The following is a 23,368-nucleotide window of genomic DNA, read 5'->3' as shown; positions in this document are numbered from 1 at the left end:
GGGCGGCTTTGAGCACGTGCGGGATGAGCACACGTGATCCGTAGCCTGCCACCTCTTCGCTCCCGCTCTCACAGGGGATTGGCCGAGCGCGGGTAGAGGGGAGACACGTGACACCTAGCCTATCACGACGTCCTACTACCTGACCGCTCCAGTTGAAGCGTGCGGGAGGCACGTCGCCTTCAACCTATCGGGACGGCTGTGTTCGGCCACGTGATCAACCACATCACCGTCATAGCGGATTGGGGGAAAGGGGCGGAGACGTCGAGCGGCCCCACCCATAGTATCTGTGGGTGCGGGTGGTGACATGGGCGGAGGATGGCCCCGCCCTCGGAGGTTGGTCTGTGATTGACAGATCGCCACCTTGAAAGGGATTTCCGGTCGAGAGAGAGCGACCCACGTGGACCGGAAGATGGCACCGGGAGGAAAGATCGACAGGATCAACCGGCTCCGGAGCGTGAGTGACATAAACACCCCCCCCCCCGCCCCACGGGGGCCCTGAGTGACATATACCCCCCCCCCCCCCCCCCCGGGCCCTGAGTAACATATACACCCCCCCCCCCCCCCCCCCCGGGACCTGAGTAACATATACACCCCCCCCCCCCCCCCGGGCCCTGAGTAACATATACACCCCCCCCCCCCGGGCCCTGAGTAACATATACACCCCCCCCCCCCCCCGGGGCCCTGAGTAACATATACACCCCCCCCCCCCGGGACCTGAGTAACATATACACCCCCCCCCCCCCCGGGACCCTGAGTAACATATACACCCCCCTCCCCCCCGGGGCCCTGAGTAACATATACCCCCCCCCCCCGGGCCCTGAGTAACATATACACCCCCCCCCCCCCGGGACCTGAGTAACATATACACCCCCCCCCCCCCCCGGGACCCTGAGTAACATATACACCCCCCTCCCCCCCGGGGCCCTGAGTAACATATACCCCCCCCCCCCGGGCCCTGAGTAACATATACCCCCCCCCCCCCCCCCCGGGCCCTGAGTAACATATACACCCCCCCCCCGGGCCCTGAGTAACATATACCCCCCCCCCCCCGGGCCCTGAATAACATATACACCCCCCCCCCCCCCCCCGGGACCTGAGTAACATATACACCCCCCTCCCCCCCCGGGCCCTGAGTAACATATACCCCCCCCCGGGCCCTGAATAACATATACACCCCCCCCCCCCCCCCCCCCCCGGGCCCTGAGTAACATATACACCCCCCCCCCCCCGGGCCCTGAGTAACATATACCCCCCCCCCCCCCCCCCGGGCCCTGAATAACATATACACCCCCTCCCCCGGGCCCTGAGTAACATATACACCCCCCCCCCCCCCCGGGGCCCTGAATAACATATACACCCCCCCCCCCCCCCCGGGACCTGAGTAACATATACACCCCCCCCGGGACCCTGAGTAACATATACACCCCCCTCCCCCCCGGGGCCCTGAGTAACATATACACCCCCCTCCCCCCCGGGGCCCTGAGTAACATATACACCCCCCCCCCCCCCCCCCCCCCCGGGGCCCTGAATAACATATACACCCCCTCCCCCGGGCCCTGAGTAACATATACACCCACCCCCCCGGCCCTGAGTAACATATAAACCCCCTCCCCTCCCCGGGCCCTGAGTAACATATACAACCCCCCCGGGCTCTGAGTAACATATACAACCCCCCGGGCTCTGAGTAACATATACACCCCCCCCCCCGGGCCCCGAGTAACATATACACCCCCCCCCCCCCCGGGCCCCGAGTAACATATACACACACCCCCCACCGGGCCCTGAGTAACACATATACCCCCCCCCCCCCCCGGGCCCCGAGTAACATATACCCACCACCCCGGGCCCCGAGTAACATATACACACCACCCCGGGCCCTGAGTAACATATACACCCCCCCTCCCATCCCCAGGCCCTGAGTAACATATACCCCCCCCCCCCCCCACCGAGCCCTGAGTAACGTATACACCCCCCCCCCCGGCCCTGAGTAACATACACACCCCCCTCCCTGGGCCCTGAGTAACATATACCCCACACACACCCCCGCGGGGCCCTGTGTAACATATACACCCCCACCCCGGGGCCCTGAGTAACATATACACCCTCCCCCCCCCCCCCCCCCGGGCCCTGAGTAACATATACACACCCACCCCACCCCCGCGGGGCCCTGAGTAACATATACACACATCCCCCCACCGGGCCCTGAGTAACACATATACCCCCCCCCCCGGGCCCCGAGGAACATATACACACCACCCCGGGGCCCTGAGTAACATATACAACCCCCCCCCCCCCGGGCCCTGAGTAACATATACACCGCCCCCCCCCGGGGCCCTGAGTAACATATACCCCCCCCCCCCGGGGCCCTGAGTAACATATACACACCCCCCCCCACCGGGCCCTGAGTAACATATACACCCCCCCCCCGGGCCCTGAGTAACATATACACCCCCCCCCCCCCCCCGGGCCCTGAGTAACATATACACCCCCCTCCCTGGGCCCTGAGGAACATATACACCCCCCCCCCGGGCCCTGAGTAACAAATACACCCCCCCCCACCCTGGGCCCTGAGTAACGTACACACACCACCCCGGGCCCTGAGTAACATACACCCCCCACCCGGTCCCTTAGTAACATATACCCCCCACCCCGGGCCCTGAGTAACATATAAACCCCCTCCCCTCCCCGGCCCTGAGTAACATATACAGCCCCCCCCCCCCCCCCCCCCAGGCCCTGAGTAACATATACAACCCTCCCCCCCCCCCCCCCCCCCCCGCGGGGCCCTGAGTAACATATAAACCCCCTCCCCGGGCCCTGAGTAACATATACACCCCCCCCCCCCTCCCCGGGCCCTGAGTAACACATACACCCCCCCCCCCCCCCCACCCGGGACCTGAGTAACATATACACCCCCCCCCCCCCCTCCCCGGGCCCTGAATAACATATACACCCTCCCCCCCGGGGCCCTGAGTAGCACATACACCCCCCCCCCCCCCCCCCCCCCCCCCGGGGCCCTGAGTAACATATACACCCTCCCTCCCCCCCCCCCCCCCCCGGGCCCTGAATAACATATACACCCCCCCCCCCCGGGCCCTGAATAACATATACACCCTCCCCCCCCCCCCCCCGGGGTCCTGAATAACATATACACCCCCCTCCCCCCCCCGGGGCCCTGAATAACATATACACCCCCCCCCCCCCGGGCCCTGAATAACATATACACCCTCCCCCCCCCCCCCCGGGGTCCTGAATAACATATACACCCCCCTCCCCCCCCCGGGACCTGAGTAACATATACACCCTCCCCCCCCCCCCCCCCCCCCCCCCCCCCCCCGGGGCCCTGAATAACATATACCCCCCTCCCCCCCCCCCGGGACCTGAGTAACATATACACCCCCCTCCCCCCCCAGGGCCCTGAGTAACATATACACCCCCCCCCCCGGGCCCTGAGTAACATATACACCCCCCCCCGGGGCCCTGAGTAACATATACACCCCCCACCCCCGGGGCCCCGAGTAACATATACACCCCCCCCCCCCGGGGCCCTGAGTAACATATACACCCCCCCCCCGGGGCCCTGAGTAACATATACAACCCCCCCCCCCCCCCGGGGCCACGAGTAACATATACACCCTCCCCCCCCGGGCCCTGAATAACATATACACCCCCCCCCCGGGACCTGAGTAACATATACACCCCCCCCCCCCCCCCCCGGGGCCCTGAATAACATATACACCCCCCCCCCCCGGGCCCTGAATAACATATACACCCTCCCCCCCCCCCCCGGGGCCCTGAATAACATATACACCCCCCTCCCCCCCCCGGGACCTGAGTAACATATACACCCTCCCCCCCCCCCCCCCCCCCCGGGGCCCTGAATAACATATACCCCCCTCCCCCCCCCCCCCCCCGGGGCCCTGAATAACATATACCCCCCTCCCCCCCCCCGGGACCTGAGTAACATATACACCCCCCTCCCCCCCCCAGGGCCCTGAGTAACATATACACCCCCCCCCCCCCGGGCCCTGAGTAACATATACACCCCCCCCCGGGGCCCTGAGTAACATATACACCCCCCCCCCCCGGGGCCCCGAGTAACATATACACCCCCCCCCCCGGGGCCCTGAGTAACATATACACCCCCCCCCCGGGGCCCTGAGTAACATATACACACCCCCCCCCCCCCCCCGGGGCCACGAGTAACATATACACCCCCCCCCCCCCCGGGGCCCTGAGTAACATATACACCCCCCCCCGGGACCTGAGTAACATATACACCCCTCCCGGGGCCCTGAGTAACATATACACCCCCCCCCCCCCCGGGGCCCTGAGTAACATATATACACCCCCCGGGCCCTGAGTAACATATATACCCCCCTCCCTGGGGCCCTGAGTAACATATACACCCCCCCGGGCCCTGAGTAACATATACACCCCCCCCCCCCAGGGCCCTGAGTAACGTATACACACCACCCCGGGCCCTGAGTAACATATACCCCCCCCGGGCCCCGAGTAACATATACACACCACCCCGGGCCCTGAGTAACATATACACCCACCCCCCCCGGCCCTGAGTAACATATAAACCCCCTCCCCTCCCCGGGCCCTGAGTAACATATACACACCCCCCCCACCGGGCCCTGAGTAACATATACACCCCCCCCCCACCGGGCCCTGAGTAACATATACACCCCCCCCCCCCCCCGGGCCCTGAGTAACATATACACCCCCCCCCCCCCCCGGGCCCTGAGTAACATATACACCCCCCTCCCTGGGCCCTGAGTAACAAATACACCCCCCCCACCCTGGGCCCTGAGTAACGTACACACACCACCCCGGGCCCTGAGTAACATACACCCCCCACCCGGTCCCTTAGTAACATATACCCCCCACCCCGGGCCCTGAGTAACATATACACCCACCCCCCGGGGCCCTGAGTAACATATAAACCCCCTCCCCTCCCCGGCCCTGAGTAACATATACAGCCCCCCCCCCCCCCACCCCGGGCCCTGAGTAACATATACAACCACCCCCCGGGGCCCTGAGTAACATATAAACCCCCTCCCCTCCCCGGCCCTGAGTAACATATACAGCCCCCCCCCCCCCCCCCCGGGCCCTGAGTAACATATACAACCCTCCCCCCCCCCCCCCCCCCCCGCGGGGCCCTGAGTAACATATAAACCCCCTCCCCTCCCCGGGCCCTGAGTAACATATACACCCCCCCCCCCCTCCCCGGGCCCTGAGTAACATATACATCCCCCCCCCCCGGGCCCTGAGTAACATATACACCCCCCCGGGGCCCTGAGTAACATATACACCCCCGGGGCCCTGAGTAACATATACACCCCCCCCCCCCCCACCCAGGGCCCTGAGTAACATATACACCCCCTCCCCACGGGCCCTGAGTAACGTATACACACCACCCCGGGCCCTGAGTAACATATACCCCCCCCCCCCCGGGCCCCGAGTAACATATACAACTCCCCCACCCCGGGCCCTGAGTAACATATACACACCACCCCGGGCCCTGAGTAACATATACACCCCCCCCCCCCCCCCGGGCCCTGAGTAACATATATCCCCCCCCCCCGGGCCCTGAGTAACATATACCCCCCCCCGGGCCCTGAGTAACATATACCCCCCCCCCCCCGGGGCCCTGAGTAACATATACACCCCCCCCCCGGGGCCCTGAGTAACATATACACGCCCCCCCCCCCCGGGGCCCTGAGTAACATATACACCCCCCCCCCCGGGGCCCTGAGTAACATATACACCCCCCGGGGCCCTGAGTAACATATACACCCCCCCCCCGGGCCCTGAGTAACATATATACCCCCCCCCCGGGGCCCTGAGTAACATATACACCCCCGGGGCCCTGAGTAACATATACACCCCCTCCCCACGGGCCCTGAGTAACGTATACACACCACCCCGGGCCCTGAGTAACATATACCCCCCCCCCCGGGCCCCGAGTAACATATACAACTCCCCCACCCCCGGGGCCCTGAGTAACATATATACCCCCCCCGGGCCCTGAGTAACATATATACCCCCCCCCCGGGGCCCTGAGTAACATATACACCCCCCCGGGCCCTGAGTAACATATACACCCCCCCCCACCCGGGGCCCTGAGTAACATATACACCCCCCCCCCCATGGGCCTGAGTAACGTATACACACCACCCCGGGCCCTGAGTAACATATACCCCCCCCCCCCCCCCCGGGGCCCTGAGTAACATATACACCCCCCCCCCCCCGGGCCCTGAGTAACGTATACACACCACCCCGGGCCCTGAGTAACATATACCCCCCCCGGGCCCCGAGTAACATATACAACTCCCCCACCCCGGGCCCTGAGTAACATATACACACCACCCCGGGCCCTGAGTAACATATACACCCACCCCCCCCGGCCCTGAGTAACATATAAACCCCCTCCCCTCCCCGGGCCCTGAGTAACATATACAACCCCCCCGGGCTCTGAGTAACATATACAACCCCCCTGGGCTCTGAGTAACATATACAACCCCCCCGGGCTCTGAGTAACATATACACCCCCCCCCCCCGGGCCCCGAGTAACATATACACCCCCCCCCCCCCCGGGCCCCGAGTAACATATACACACACCCCCCACCGGGCCCTGAGTAACACATATACCCCCCCCCCCCGGACCCCGAGTAACATATACCTACCACCCCGGGCCCCGAGTAACATATACACACCACCCCGGGCCCTGAGTAACATATACACCCCCCCCCCCCTCCCCGGGCCCTGAGTAACATATACCCCCCCCCCCCCCGAGCCCTGAGTAACGTATACACCCCCCCCCCCCCCCCCGGCCCTGAGTAACATACACACCCCCCTCCCTGGGCCCTGAGTAACATATACCCCACACACCCCCCCGCGGGGCCCTGTGTAACATATACACCCCCACCCCGGGGCCCTGAGTAACATATACACCCTCCCCCCCCCCCCCCCCGGGCCCTGAGTAACATATACACACCCACCCCACCCCCGCGGGGCCCTGAGTAACATATACACACATCCCCCCACCGGGCCCTGAGTAACACATATACCCCCCCCCCCGGGCCCCGAGGAACATATACACACCACCCCGGGGCCCTGAGTAACATATACACCCCCCCCCCCCCCGGGGCCCTGAGTAACATATACACGCCCCCCCCCCCCCCCCCCCCCCGGGGCCCTGAGTAACATATACACCCCCCCCCCCCCCCCCCCCCGGGGCCCTGAGTAACATATACACGCCCCCCCCCCCGGGCCCTGAGTAACATATATACCCCCCCCCCGGGGCCCTGAGTAACATATACACCCCCGGGGCCCTGAGTAACATATACACCCCCTCCCCACGGGCCCTGAGTAACGTATACACACCACCCCGGGCCCTGAGTAACATATACACCCCCCTCCCTGGGCCCTGAGGAACATATACACCCCCCCCGGGCCCTGAGTAACAAATACACCCCCCCACCCTGGGCCCTGAGTAACGTACACACACCACCCCGGGCCCTGAGTAACATATACAACCCCCCCCCCCCCCCCCCGGGCCCTGAGTAACATGTACACCGCCCCCCCCCCCCCCCCCCCGGTCCCTGAGTAACATATAAACTCCCTCCCCTCCCCGGGCCCTGAGTAACATATACAACGCCCCCTCCCCCGGGCCCTGAGTAACGTATGCACCCCCCCCCCGGGCCCTGAGTAACATATACAACCCCCCCCCCCCCCCCGGGCCCTGAGTAACATATAAACCCCCTCCCCTCCCCCGGCTCTGAGTAACATATACAGCCCCCCCCCGGGCCCTGAGTAACACATACACCCCCCACCCGGTCCCTTAGTAACATATACCCCCCCCCCCGGGCCCCGAGTAACATATACAACTCCCCCACCCCGGGCCCTGAGTAACATATACACACCACCCCGGGCCCTGAGTAACATATACACCCACCCCCCCCCGGCCCTGAGTAACATATAAACCCCCTCCCCTCCCCGGGCCCTGAGTAACATATACAACCCCACCCACCCTCCCCGGGCCCTGAGTAACATATAAACCCCCCCGGGCTCCGAGTAACATATACACCCCCCCCCGGGCCCCGAGTAACATATACACACACCCCCCCCCCCCCCCGGGCCCCGAGTAACATATACACACACCCCCCCCCGGGCCCCGAGTAACATATACCCACCACCCCGGGCCCCGAGTAACATATACACACCACCCCGGGCCCTGAGTAACATATACACCCCCCCCCCCCCCCCCACCGAGCCCTGAGTAACGTATACACCCCCCCGGCCCTGAGTAACATACACACCCCCCTCCCTGGGCCCTGAGTAACATATACCCCACACACCCCCCCGCGGGGCCCTCTGTAACATATACACCCCCACCCCGGGGCCCTGAGTAACATATACACCCCCCCCCCCTGGGGCCCTGAGTAACATATACAACCCTCCCCCCCCCCCCCCCCCGGGCCCTGAGTAACATATACACACCCACCCCACCCCCGCGGGGCCCTGAGTAACATATACACACACACCCCCACCGGGCCCTGAGTAACACATATACCCCCCCCCCCCGGGCCCCGAGTAACATATACACACCACCCCGGGGCCCTGAGTAACATATACCCCCCCCCCCCGGGCCCCGAGTAACATATACACACCACCCCGGGGCCCTGAGTAACATATACAACCCCCCCCCCGGGCCCTGAGTAACATATACACCGCCCCCCCCCCCCGGGGCCCTGAGTAACATATACAACCCCCCCCCCGGGCCCTAAGTAACATATACACCCCCCCCCCCGGGCCCCGAGTAACATATACACACCCCCCCCACCGGGCCCTGAGTAACATATACACCCCCCCCCCGCCCCCCCCCCCCCGGGCCCTGAGTAACTTATACACCCCCCCCTCCCCCCCCGGGCCCTGAGTAACATATACACCCCCCTCCCTGGGCCCTGAGGAACATATACACTCCCCCCCCCCCCGCCCCCCCCCGGGCCCTGAGTAACATATACACCCCCTCCCTCCCCGGGCCCTGAGTAACTTATACACCCCCCCCTCCCCCCCCCCCCGGGCCCTGAGTAACATATACACCCCCCCCCCTCCCCGGGCCCTGAGTAACTTATACACCCCCCCTCCCCCCCCCCGGGCCCTGAGTAACATATACACCCCCCTCCCTGGGCCCTGAGGAACATATACACTCCCCCCCCCCCCCCCCCCCACCACGGGCCCTGAGTAACGTATACACCCCCCTCCCCGGTCCCTGAGTAACATATACACCCCCCCCCCCCCCCGGGCCCTGAGTAACAAATACACCCCCCCACCCTGGGCCCTGAGTAACGTACACACACCACCCCGGGCCCTGAGTAACATATACAACCCCCCCCCCCCCCCCCCCCCCCGGGGCCCTGAGTAACATGTACACCGCCCCCCCCCCCGGTCCCTGAGTAACATATAAACCCCCTCCCCGGGCCCTGAGTAACATATACACCGCCCCCTCCCCCGGGCCCTGAGTAACGTATGCACCCCCCCCCCCCCGGGCCCTGAGTAACATATAAACCCCCTCCCCTCCCCTCCCCCGGCTCTGAGTAACATATACAGCCCCCCCCCGGGCCCTGAGTAACACATACACCCCCCACCCGGTCCCTTAGTAACATATACCCCCCCCCCGGGCCCCGAGTAACATATACAACTCCCCCACCCCGGGCCCTGAGTAACATATACACACCACCCCGGGCCCTGAGTAACATATACACCCACCCCCCCCCCGGCCCTGAGCAACATATAAACCCCCTCCCCTCCCCGGGCCCTGAGTAACATATACAACCCCACCCACCCTCCCCGGGCCCTGAGTAACATATAAACCCCCCCGGGCTCCGAGTAACATATACACCCCCCCCCGGGCCCCGAGTAACATATACACCCCCCACCCCCCCGGGCCCCGAGTAACATATACACACACCCCCCCCCCCGGGCCCCGAGTAACATATACCCACCACCCCGGGCCCCGAGTAACATATACACACCACCCCGGGCCCTGAGTAACATATACACCCCCCCCCCCACCGAGCCCTGAGTAACGTATACACCCCCCCGGCCCTGAGTAACATACACACCCCCCTCCCTGGGCCCTGAGTAACATATACCCCACACACCCCCCCGCGGGGCCCTGTGTAACATATACACCCCCACCCCGGGGCCCTGAGTAACATATACACCCCCCCCCCCTGGGGCCCTGAGTAACATATACAACCCTCCCCCCCCCCCCCCCCACCCGGGCCCTGAGTAACATATACACACCCACCCCACCCCCGAGGGGCCCTGAGTAACATATACACACACACCCCCACCGGGCCCTGAGTAACACATATACCCCCCCCCCCCGGGCCCCGAGTAACATATACACACCACCCCGGGGCCCTGAGTAACATATACAACCCCCCCCCCCCGGGCCCTGAGTAACATATACACCGCCCCCCCCCCCCCCGGGGCCCTGAGTAACATATACCCCCCCGGGGCCCTGAGTAACATATACAACCCCCCCCCCCCCCCGGGCCCTAAGTAACATATACACCCCCCCCCGGCCCCGAGTAACATATACACACCCCCCCCACCGGGCCCTGAGTAACATATACACCCCCCCCCGCCCCCCCCCGGGCCCTGAGTAACATGTACACCGCCCCCTCCCCGGGCCCTGAGTAACGTATGCACCCCACCCCCCCCCCCCCCCCCCCCCCCCCCCCCCCCGGGCCCTGAGTAACATATAAACCCCCCCCCTCCCGGGCCCTGAGTAACATGTACACCGCCCCCCCCCCGGGCCCTGAGTAACGTATGCACCCCCCCCCACCGGGCCCTGAGTAACATATACCCCCCCCCCCCTCCCTGAGTAACATATAAACCCCCTCCCCTCCCCGGGGCCCTGAGTAACATATACACCCCCCCCCCCCCCCCGGGCCCTGAGTAACATGTACACCGCCCCCCCCCCCCCGGTCCCTGAGTAACATATAAACCCCCTCCCCTCCCCGGGCCCTGAGTAACATATACACCGCCCCCTCCCCCGGGCCCTGAGTAACGTATGCACCCCCCCCCCCCCCCCCCCCGGGCCCTGAGTAACATATAAACCCCCCCCCCCCTCCCGGGCCCTGAGTAACATGTACACCGCCCCCCCCCCCCGGGCCCTGAGTAACGTATGCACCCCCCCACCGGGCCCTGAGTAACATATACCCCCCCCCCCTCCCTGAGTAACATATAAACCCCCTCCCCTCCCCGGGGCCCTGAGTAACATATACACCCCCCCCCCCCCCCGGGCCCTGAGTAACATATACACCCCCCCCCCCCCGGGCCCTTAGTAACATATACCCCCCCCCCGGGCCCCGAGTAACATATACAACTCCCCCTCCCCGGGCCCTGAGTAACATATACACCCCCCCCCCCCCCCCCCGGGCCCTGAGTAACATATACACCCCCCCCCCCCCCCCGGGCCCTGAGTAACATATAAACCCCCCCCCCCCCTCCCGGGCCCTGAGTAACGTATGCACCCCCCCCCCCCCGGGCCCTGAGTAACATATAAACCCCCCCCCCCTCCCGGGCCCTGAGTAACGTATGCACCCCCCCCCACCGGGCCCTGAGTAACGTATGCACCCCCCCCCCCGGGCCCTGAGTAACATGTACACCGCCCCCTCCCCCGGGCCCTGAGTAACGTATGCACCCCCCCCCCCCCCGGGCCCTGAGTAACATGTACACCGCCCCCCCCCCCCCCCGGGCCCTGAGTAACGTATGCACCCCCCCCACCGGGCCCTGAGTAACATATACCCCCCCCCCCTCCCTGAGTAACATATAAACCCCCTCCCCGGGGCCCTGAGTAACATATACACCCCCCACCCCCCCGGGCCCTGAGTAACATATACACCCCCCCCCCCCCGGGGCCCTGAGTAACATATACACCCCCCCCCCGGGCCCTGAGTAACACATACACCCCCCACCCGGTCCCTTAGTAACATATACCCCCCCCCCCGGGCCCCGAGTAACATATACAACTCCCCCACCCCGGTCCCTGAGTAACATATACACCCCCCCCCCTCCCCGGGCCCTGAGTAACTTATACACCCCCCCCTCCCCCCCCGGGCCCTGAGTAACATATACACCCCCCTCCCTGGGCCCTGAGGAACATATACACTCCCCCCCCCCCCCCCCCCCCACCACGGGCCCTGAGTAACGTATACACCCCCCTCCCCGGTCCCTGAGTAACATATACACCCCCCCCCCCCCGGGCCCTGAGTAACAAATACACCCCCCCACCCTGGGCCCTGAGTAACGTACACACACCACCCCGGGCCCTGAGTAACATATACAACCCCCCCCCCCCCCCCCCCCGGGCCCTGAGTAACATGTACACCGCCCCCCCCCCCGGTCCCTGAGTAACATATAAACCCCCTCCCCTCCCCGGGCCCTGAGTAACATATACACCGCCCCCTCCCCCGGGCCCTGAGTAACATATACACCGCCCCCCCCCCCCCGGGGCCCTGAGTAACATATACAACCCCCCCCCCGGGCCCTAAGTAACATATACACCCCCCCCCCCCCGGGCCCCGAGTAACATATACACACCCCCCCCACCGGGCCCTGAGTAACATATACACCCCCCCCCCCGGGCCCTGAGTAACTTATACACCCCCCCCTCCCCCCCCCGGGCCCTGAGTAACATATACACCCCCTCCCTCCCCGGGCCCTGAGTAACTTATACACCCCCCCTCCCCCCCCCCCCGGGCCCTGAGTAACATATACACCCCCCCCCCCTCCCCGGGCCCTGAGTAACTTATACACCCCCCCCTCCCCCCCCGGGCCCTGAGTAACATATACACCCCCCTCCCTGGGCCCTGAGGAACATATACACTCCCCCCCCCCCCCCCCCCCCCCCCCCCACCACGGGCCCTGAGTAACGTATACACCCCCCTCCCCGGTCCCTGAGTAACATATACACCCCCCCCCCCCCCGGGCCCTGAGTAACAAATACACCCCCCCACCCTGGGCCCTGAGTAACGTACACACACCACCCCGGGCCCTGAGTAACATATACAACCCCCCCCCCCCCCCCCCCGGGCCCTGAGTAACATATACACCGCCCCCTCCCCCGGGCCCTGAGTAACGTATGCACCCCCCCCCCCCCCGGGCCCTGAGTAACATATAAACCCCCTCCCCTCCCCCGGCTCTGAGTAACATATACAGCCCCCCCCCGGGCCCTGAGTAACACATACACCCCCCACCCGGTCCCTTAGTAACATATACCCCCCCCCCGGGCCCCGAGTAACATATACAACTCCCCCACCCCGGGCCCTGAGTAACATATACACACCACCCCGGGCCCTGAGTAACATATACACCCACCCCCCCCCCGGCCCTGAGCAACATATAAACCCCCTCCCCTCCCCGGGCCCTGAGTAACATATACAACCCCACCCACCCTCCCCGGGCCCTGAGTAACATATAAACCCCCCCGGGCTCCGAGTAACATATACACCCCCCCCCGGGCCCCGAGTAACATATACACCCCCCACCCCCCCGGGCCCCGAGTAACATATACACACACCCCCCCCCCGGGCCCCGAGTAACATATACCCACCACCCCGGGCCCCGAGTAACATATACACACCACCCCGGGCCCTGAGTAACATATACACCCCCCCCCCCCCCACCGAGCCCTGAGTAACGTATACACCCCCCCGGCCCTGAGTAACATACACACCCCCCTCCCTGGGCCCTGAGTAACATATACCCCACACACCCCCCCGCGGGGCCCTGTGTAACATATACACCCCCACCCCGGGGCCCTGAGTAACATATACACCCCCCCCCCCCCCGGGGCCCTGAGTAACATATACAACCCTCCCCCCCCCCCCCCCACCCGGGCCCTGAGTAACATATACACACCCACCCCACCCCCGAGGGGCCCTGAGTAACATATACACACACACCCCCACCGGGCCCTGAGTAACACATATACCCCCCCCCCCGGGCCCCGAGTAACATATACACACCACCCCGGGGCCCTGAGTAACATATACAACCCCCCCCCCCGGGCCCTGAGTAACATATACACCGCCCCCCCCCCCCGGGGCCCTGAGTAACATATACCCCCCCCGGGGCCCTGAGTAACATATACAACCCCCCCCCCCCCCGGGCCCTAAGTAACATATACACCCCCCCCCCGGGCCCCGAGTAACATATACACCCCCCCCCCGCCCCCCCCCGGGCCCTGAGTAACATGTACACCGCCCCCTCCCCCGGGCCCTGAGTAACGTATGCACCCCCCCCCCCCCCCCCCCCGGGCCCTGAGTAACATATAAACCCCCCCCCCCCCCTCCCGGGCCCTGAGTAACATGTACACCGCCCCCCCCCCCGGGCCCTGAGTAACGTATGCACCCCCCCCCACCGGGCCCTGAGTAACATATACCCCCCCCCCCCCCTCCCTGAGTAACATATAAACCCCCTCCCCTCCCCGGGGCCCTGAGTAACATATACACCCCCCCCCCCCCGGGCCCTGAGTAACATGTACACCGCCCCCCCCCCCCGGTCCCTGAGTAACATATAAACCCCCTCCCCTCCCCGGGCCCTGAGTAACATATACACCGCCCCCTCCCCCGGGCCCTGAGTAACGTATGCACCCCCCCCCCCCCCCCCCCCCCGGGCCCTGAGTAACATATAAACCCCCCCCCCCCTCCCGGGCCCTGAGTAACATGTACACCGCCCCCCCCCCCCGGGCCCTGAGTAACGTATGCACCCCCCCCACCGGGCCCTGAGTAACATATACCCCCCCCCCCCTCCCTGAGTAACATATAAACCCCCTCCCCTCCCCGGGGCCCTGAGTAACATATACACCCCCCCCCCCCCCCGGGCCCTGAGTAACATATACACCCCCCCCCCCCCCGGGCCCTTAGTAACATATACCCCCCCCCCCGGGCCCCGAGTAACATATACAACTCCCCCTCCCCGGGCCCTGAGTAACATATACACCCCCCCGGGCCCTGAGTAACATATACACCCCCCCCCCCCCCCCCCCCGGGCCCTGAGTAACATATAAACCCCCCCCCCCCCTCCCGGGCCCTGAGTAACGTATGCACCCCCCCCCCCCCGGGCCCTGAGTAACATATAAACCCCCCCCCCCTCCCGGGCCCTGAGTAACGTATGCACCCCCCCCCACCGGGCCCTGAGTAACGTATGCACCCCCCCCCCCCGGGCCCTGAGTAACATGTACACCGCCCCCTCCCCCGGGCCCTGAGTAACGTATGCACCCCCCCCCCCCCCCCGGGCCCTGAGTAACATGTACACCGCCCCCCCCCCCCCCGGGCCCTGAGTAACGTATGCACCCCCCCCACCGGGCCCTGAGTAACATATACCCCCCCCCCCTCCCTGAGTAACATATAAACCCCCTCCCCGGGGCCCTGAGTAACATATACACCCCCCACCCCCCCGGGCCCTGAGTAACATATACACCCCCCCCCCCCGGGCCCTGAGTAACATATACACCCCCCCCCCCCGGGGCCCTGAGTAACATATACACCCCCCCCCCGGGCCCTGAGTAACACATACACCCCCCACCCGGTCCCTTAGTAACATATACACCCACCCACCCCGGGCTCTGAGTAACATATACAGCCCCCCCCAGGCCCTGAGTAACATATACACCCCCCCCCCCCCCCGAGTAACATATACACCTGCCCCACCCGATCCCTGAGTAACGTGTACGCCCCACCCGATCCCTGAGTAACGTGTACACCCCCCCCGCCCCCTGAGTAACATATACACCCCCTCCCCTCCCCGGGCCCTGAGTAACATATACAACCCCCTCCCCTCCCCGGGCCCTGAGTAACATATACACCCCCTCCCCTCCCCGGGCCCTGAGTAACATATACACCCCCCTCCCCCGGCTCTGAGTAACATATACAGCCCCCCCCCGGGCCCTGAGTAACACATACACCCCCCACCCGGTCCCTTAGTAACATATACCCCCCCCCCCCCGGGCCCCGAGTAACATATACAACTCCCCCACCCCGGTCCCTGAGTAACATATACACCCACCCACCCCGGGCTCTGAGTAACATATACAGCCCCCCCCAGGCCCTGAGTAACATATACACCCCCCCCCCCTCCGAGTAACATATACACCTGCCCCACCCGATCCCTGAGTAACGTGTACGCCCCACCCGATCCCTGAGTAACGTGTACACCCGCCCCGCCCCCTGAGTAACATATACACCCCCTCCCCTCCCCGGGCCCTGAGTAACATATACAACCCCCTCCCCTCCCCGGAGTAACATATACACCCCCCACCCCCCCGGCCCTGAGTAACATATACAACCCCCTCCCCTCCCCGGGCCCTGAGTAACATATACAACCCCCCCCACCTGGGCCCTGAGTAACATGTACACACCCCCCCCCCCCCTCCCCGGGCCCCGAGTAACATATACACCCCCCCCCCTCCCTGAGTAACATATAAACCCCCTCCCCTACCCCTCCCTGAGTAACATATACACCCCCCCCCCTCCCCCGGGCCCTGAGTAACATATACACCCCCCCCCCCCGGGCCCTGAGTAACATATACACCCCCTCCCCTCCCCGGGCCCTGAGTAACATATACAGCCCTCCCCCTCCCCCGGGCCCTGAGTAACATATACACCCCTCTCTCCCCCCCCCCCCCCCCCGGGCCCTGAGTAACATATACAACCCCCCTCTCCCCGGGCCCTGAGTAACATATACAACCCCCCTCTCCCCGGGCCCTGAGTAACATATCCAACCCCCCCCCCCCCCCCGGGCCCTGAGTAACATGTACAACCCCCCTCTCCCCGGGCCCTGAGTAACATGTACACCTCCCCCACCCGGGCCCTGAGTAACATTTACACCCCACCCTCCCCGGGCCCTGAGTGACATATACACCTCCCCCACCCGAGCCCTGAGTAACATATACACACCTCCCCACCCGGACCCTTACTAACATATACAGCCACCCCGACCCTGAGTAACATATACACCCCCCCTCCCCCCCCCGGGTCCTGAGTAACATATACACCCCCCTCCCGGGGCCCTGAGTAACATTTACACCCCACCCCCCCTCCCCCGGGCCCTGAGTAACATATACACGCCACCCCCCCCGGGCCGTGAGTAACATATACACCCCCCCCCCTCCCCAGGCCCTGAGTAACATGTACACCGCCCCCCCCCCCCCCCCGGGCCCTGAGTAACATGTACACCGCCCCCTCCCCCGGGGCCCTGAGTAACATATACACCCCACCCCACCCTCCCCGGGCCCTGAGTAACATATACACCCCACCGCCCCCTCCCCGGGGCCCTGAGTAACATATACACCCCCCCCCTTCCCCGTACCTTAGTAACATATACACCCCCCCCCCCCCCCCCCCCGGGCCCTGAGTAACATATACACCCCCCCCCCCCCCCCCCGAGCCCTGAGTAACATGTACACCTCCCCACCCGGACCCTTACTAACATATACAGCCACCCCGACCCTGAGTAACATATACACCCCCCCCCCCCCCCCTCCCGGGCCCTGAGTAACATATACACCCCCCCCCCCCCCCCGGGCCCTGAGTAACATGTACACCTCCCCACCCGGACCCTTACTAACATATACAGCCACCCTGACCCTGAGTAACATATACACCCCGCACCACCCTCCCCAACCGGGCCTTGAGTAGCACCCCCCCCCTCCCCCCCCCCCCCCCCCCCCCCCACACCTGAGCCCTGAGTAACATATACATCCTCTCCCCTCCCACCACCCGGGCCCTGAGTACCATCTACAACCCGGTCCCTGAGTCTCACACACACCCCGGCCCTGAGTAACATATACACCTCCCCACCCGGACCCTTACTGACATGTACAGCCCCCGCCACCCGGACCCTGAGTAACATATATACCCCCCCACACCCGGGCACTGAGTAAACATATACCCCCCCCCCCCCCCACCTGGTCCCTGAGTAACACACACACACCACCCATCCGGGCCCTGAGTAACGTATACACACACACACCCGGACCTGAGTAACATACACACACACCCGGACCTGAGTAACATATACACCTCCCCACCCTGACCCTTACTAACATATACAGCCACCCCGACCCTGAGTAACATATACACTCTTCCCCCCCCCCCGGGCCCTGAGTAACATGTACACCTCCCCACCCGGACCCTTACTAACATATACAGCCCCCGCCACCCGGACCCTGAGTAACATGTACAACCCCCCCACCTGGGCCCTGAGTAACATGTACACCCACCCCCCCAGACCCTGAGTATATGCGTTCCCCCCCCCCCCCCCCCCCGTGTAACATATACACCTCCCCCCACCCGGTCCCTGAGTAACTTGTACACCCCCCCCACCCGGACCCTGAGTAACATATAAACACACAAACACCCAGGCCCCGAGTAACATGTACATCCCACCCGACACACCCTCCATCCCTCAGTAACATATAAACTCACCGCTTCCCACCCTGTACCCTGAGTAATGTATGCACCCATCTCCCCTCCCCCAACCAGACCCTGAGTAACATATAGACCCACTACCCCCCCCGACCCTGAGTAACGTATACACCCCAGCCGGACCCTGAGTATCATATACGCCCTCCACCCTCCCCAGAGTAACATATACATATACACACACACACACACACACACCTCACCTGAACCTCCTTCCACCTATCACATTCCCAACGTCCCTCCTCCCTACCTTTTACCTTAGCCTGCTTGGCACACCCTCCTCATTCCTGAAGAAGGGCTCATGCCCAAAACATCGATTCTCTTGCTGCACTTTTCCAGCAACAGATTTTTCAGCTCTGATCTCCAGCATCTGCAGCCCTCACTTTCTCTTAACAATGTACACCCACCTCTCCCCACCGCCAAACCCGGACCCTGAGTAACATATATGCTTCCACCTTCTCCCGCCCCCCCCCCCCCCCGACCCAGAGTAACATATAACCCTGAGGTCATCCCCATTACTCCCCACACCCAACCAGGAACAGTACCCCCGTTCTCACTCCCCAGGCCATGAGGTCATCCCCATTACTCCCCAGACCATGTGGAGATCATCCTCATTTCTCCCCTCACCTGACCAGGAACAATACCCTTCTCCCACTCCCAGACTGAGTAAACTCCATGTGACTGTGAGGAGAGACCCCGATTCTCCCCCTTCCTGCACCGCCAGGCACATTACTCGCGGGCATTGAGTGGGGATGGGGGTTGGTAATAAAGGTTTTAGAAATTAGTGGATTTAGCTGGGGAAGGGGGGGTGTTGTTTGATATTACACGTTCAGGGAGTGACTGGGCGAGATATTAAATAGTTTAGGGAGCTGTCATACTTAATGACTTGTTCCCTGACCTGTGTCTTTGTCTGCAGGAATTACAGGGAAATATTCTCAAAAGACGGAGGCTTTTGAGGAAGGAGAAGAAGAAAAAGCGTGTTATTGTGGGTGCGGTGATTGACAAGGGACTGATCACTTCTCATCACCTGAAGAAGAGATGGTGAGAAATCAGCAAAGCTGTCTCCTGGACCCATCCTGTGGTGGCTGTTCAGGTTGTTGCAGTCAGGTGGCAGAAGGGTTGTGGGATTGTCTTCCAGGAGAAAGTGAGGACTGCAGGTGCTGGAGATCAGAATAGAGAGTGTGGTGCTGGAAAAGCACAGCATGTCAGGCAGCATCTGAGGAGCAGGAGAACCGACGTTTCGGACATAAGCCCTTCATTAGGAATTATGCCCAAAACGTCGATTCTCCTGCTCCTCCTGCCTGATCTCATGTCTCTTCCAGAGTTGGGTTTCCCATGGTTCTTCTGTATTCTGAACAAGGGTGACTGGACCCAAAATGTTAACTCTGATCTCTGCCCACAGGTGCTGGCAGACACGCTGAGTTTCTCCAGCAGTTTGTTTATTTTCCCCCAAGGTTGACAGTGGTCAGTCAATAATTCTGACCAAGTATAAAAGTGGTCTGGCTCACCCTCTCACTGTTAGTGACACTGCACTGGTTGAATTTCACAACTGAGTCACACAATAGTATTTTTGTTTGAAAAGAAATCTAAGTTATTTTTCTAATCAACCTGTTCAGAGGTGTTGGTGCTCACCTCTGGAGTAGGTGGGACTTTGAACCTGGGCCTCCTGACCCAGGGATAGGGACTCTATTGCTGCACCTTTCATGCATATTTATTAATTTACAAATCAGACAACACCAGGTTGTAGTCCAACAGGTTTATTTGGAAGCACTAGCTTTTGGAGTGCACCGTTCCTTCATCAGGTGGTTGTCAATGTCAATGTGTGCGATCTTCTTGGAGATCCTCTCCACTTGAAGCCAAGTTAGTGGTGTCAATACCACCTGCTGAAGGAGCAGCGCTCCGAAAGCTACTGCTTCCAATTAAACCTGTTGGACTATAACCTGGTGTTGTGATTTGTAACTTTGTATACCTCAGTCCAACACCGACATCTCCAAATCATATTTATTAATAGCATTAATTAGTGCGGATGCTCTCAATTGCTGCTGTTATCTTCTATGGCAGCTAGGACTTCACTTTGCAGAATCCAACTGCAAGGAGGGGTGCAGGGAAGCAGAAAAGACACATTTTAAATGTCATCAGAGTGCCTGCTGTCAACCTAAATGTGGGCAAACCTGGGGATTTAGGAGGCAGTGAGACCTTCAGCACCATACCGCTGATGGAATAAAGGAAACTGGGTTTGCATTTCTGATGCTGGAATGTTGGGAGGAATGCAGTTAGTCACATGGTCCCGAGGACAAAACCAGCTCGCCTTTGAAATAACATGAATTTCCACACGTAGCTGAGACTTATACATCAATCAGTAAGGTAGCACGTCTGAGTGTGCAGCATGCACTCTACTGACCCTGCCTACTGCATTATACTGTCACCTTTTGTTTTAGCTCTGGACTGGAACCTTGTGACTTAGAGGCAAGGATGCTTCCACCCAAGCCACACTTGCCATCGATGGCTCCTTCTGTGGAGATTGCCTTGATTCCACTGGGATGTGTGTTTATTAAAGGTAGACAGTGAATCCATGTTGGTAGCTGTTTTTGTTGTAATTACTTGTTGTTTCTGTTTCCAGCTCGAGTAAGAGGGCAAATATCACACTGTCAGGGAAGAAAAAGAGAAAGTTACAGAAGCAGATCCGTCACAGTCAGAGGGAGCGATCAGCCATGGATGGTATGCTTATGGTGTCTCGGGTTCTCTTCTACCTCAACCCACCAGTGACCACCTCCTCCTTCCTTCTGCAGAAGGAGCTTCACGTACAGACATGCATCTTGGTGGTAATGGGAGGGGAGTGGGGCTAATGAAGACAGACGTGCAAACAGAGTTCCATAGCCCCATGTTTATGGTAATCAATTTTCTCCATGGTACAGGAAGAGGGGGACTGGACAGTAAATCAATCATTTTTTTTAAAAAAATTAAGTCATAGCATCCAGACTTTTTCAACAAAGATAGAATGTGAAAGGAGCAGTTCGGATTAAGTTTGTATAAGCCTCTACTGGAAGCTTGGGTTCACTTCTTGGTATTTTACATTGACTATATCTTATTGGTCACTGAGCTTATGGAAGGCTGAGTTAGACAGATTTTTGATTTGGTTGGGGGGGGGGGGGTGATGGGAAAGAGTTATTGAGTTAGACAGGAGGGGGACCACCGTTAGATTAGCACTGCTGTAACAGTTGAGTATTTGCCAGTATTCACCATAGGTGGTGTGTACACAGCCATTCAGTGGCAGTCCCAAGTAAGTTCTTTTCTCATGTCTCTAGTTGAACCTGCCACATCGAAGTGGATCAGACCATCAGCCAGCACGGAGGTGGAGAAGACAGGAAGCAAAGTGGTGACTGTGGAAGTGAAAGATGAAGAAATGGTGGAGTAGTGTGGTTGAAACGAACAAGGGAAAATTATCCATAAAGGGCCTGCTTTGTGTGGCAGTTGCTATAGTGCAGGGTTCAGTGATGATCCAGAAAGGCCCTTCATGATGTATTGTCAGTGTGACTGCTGCCATTGTTCACATCCTGGCTGCTTAGAGCTCTACAGTCTGAATTTGTCAGATGACTATTTATCTGATAAATGCGTATGGAGCACCAACTACTGCAACTGGGCATAAAGACCATTCATTGATGACAAATAATTACTTATTCCATTATTGCTGTTGTCACTGAGTAATACAGAACTTAACATCACTGAAAGCAGACATTTCTGCAACTTATCACCTGGCATTTGAAACAAACATAAGAACACTTGAGACAAATACAAACAGTTACAACAATGTAGGAGTAAAAAAATAGGGGTGCTGACTCCAATTGGCTGAGCAGTTGCCATGGAGAAAGCAATAAGCTGCCCAAGCTCCTGGATGTTTTTTAATAAAAAAGGTATAAGGCTTGAATGTATTATTTACATAGAATGGATCAGTAGAATAAATCCTGCAAAGTTGTCTGGTATTAAAATTAAATGTTAGTTTAGCTATTAGCACATTGGAGATTGCCAATGGGCACAAGTTGCTGAACAATCACATAATAAAGAACAATACAGAACAGGAACAGGCCCTTTGGCTCTCCCAGCCTGCACTGACATGTTTTGCCCTTCCATATTAAAACTGTCTTCTGTATTCATCTATTCCCTTCCTATTCATGTATTCATCCAAATGCTGAATATCTTTTTCTGTCAGGGTTTGTAATTCTGACCTGGTTGAAGATGGGTTTGTGGTTTGGAAACCCTTTAGTATAGCTGAAAAGAGGGGTGCTACCAAAATGAAAAAGGTACAGTCACATTTCTAGTAGGGCCAGTAGGATCCTTGCCTGACAGACAGAAGACATTGGTGTAGCAGCACCAAAAGAGCTGTTGCAGAGGTGCCCTGGGACTGAAATGATTGGTCTTCAACAATCGCATCCTTTGAGCTAGGTATTATTCCAACCAGCCAGATTCTCCCTGACTTCAGGTAAACTCAGACTACTTGGTGATGCTAGAGAAGCACAGCAGGTCTGGCAGCATCTAAGGAGCAGGAAGGTTGAAGTTTCAGGCATAAATAAGCTCTTAATCAGGAATGTGGGTTGGGGGGTGGGGTGCTGAGAGATAGATAGGTGGGTGGGATTGGGAGGAAGGTAGCTGGGAAGGCGCTAGGTAGATGCACATGGAGGTGGGAAGGAAGATGGACAGGCCAAGAGGGCAGTGCCAAGTTGGAGAGTTGGATCTGGGATGTGGTGGGGGGGAACGGAGATTCAAAAACTAGTGAAGTCCATGTTGATGGTACACACAAGTTAAGTGCTGCCTTAATGTGAAGGACAGTCACTTACTTGGTCTCTGAATTGAACTGATTCATG

General features: G+C 61.1%; 1 protein-coding gene across 1 annotated transcript; it reads left to right on the top strand.

Moving 5' to 3' along the window:
• The first annotated feature begins 300 nt into the window (after window positions 1-300).
• Window positions 301-22,592, top strand: c4h11orf98 (chromosome 4 C11orf98 homolog). The gene is made up of 4 exons (XM_043678139.2): window positions 301-454; window positions 19,426-19,550; window positions 21,130-21,227; window positions 21,815-22,592. The coding sequence occupies exons 1-4, from the start codon at window positions 410-412 to the stop codon at window positions 21,922-21,924; spliced, it is 378 nt and encodes a 125-aa protein (XP_043534074.1). The 5' UTR covers window positions 301-409; the 3' UTR covers window positions 21,925-22,592.
• Window positions 22,593-23,368: the final 776 nt, after the last annotated feature.

This window comes from Chiloscyllium plagiosum, unplaced genomic scaffold (genome assembly GCF_037043375.1).
Source record: "Chiloscyllium plagiosum isolate Xiang-an unplaced genomic scaffold, Cpla_swu_hap1 HiC_scaffold_35, whole genome shotgun sequence".
In the NCBI taxonomy this organism is placed as follows: domain Eukaryota; kingdom Metazoa; phylum Chordata; class Chondrichthyes; order Orectolobiformes; family Hemiscylliidae; genus Chiloscyllium; species Chiloscyllium plagiosum.
Note: the sequence above shows the minus strand (reverse complement) of the source record. Positions and strands in the feature narration are given on the sequence as shown.

What these genes read in the sequence shown, in the direction of transcription:
- c4h11orf98 (XM_043678139.2), top strand. Translation starts at nt 410, where the DNA reads ATGGCACCGGGAGGAAAGATCGACAGGATCAACCGGCTCCGGAGC. An exon ending in CATCACCTGAAGAAGAGATG is followed by an intron (nt 19,551 to 21,129) that starts GTGAGAAATCAG and finishes TTCTGTTTCCAG; the next exon opens with CTCGAGTAAGAGGGCAAATA. An exon ending in GGAGCGATCAGCCATGGATG is followed by an intron (nt 21,228 to 21,814) that starts GTATGCTTATGG and finishes TCATGTCTCTAG; the next exon opens with TTGAACCTGCCACATCGAAG.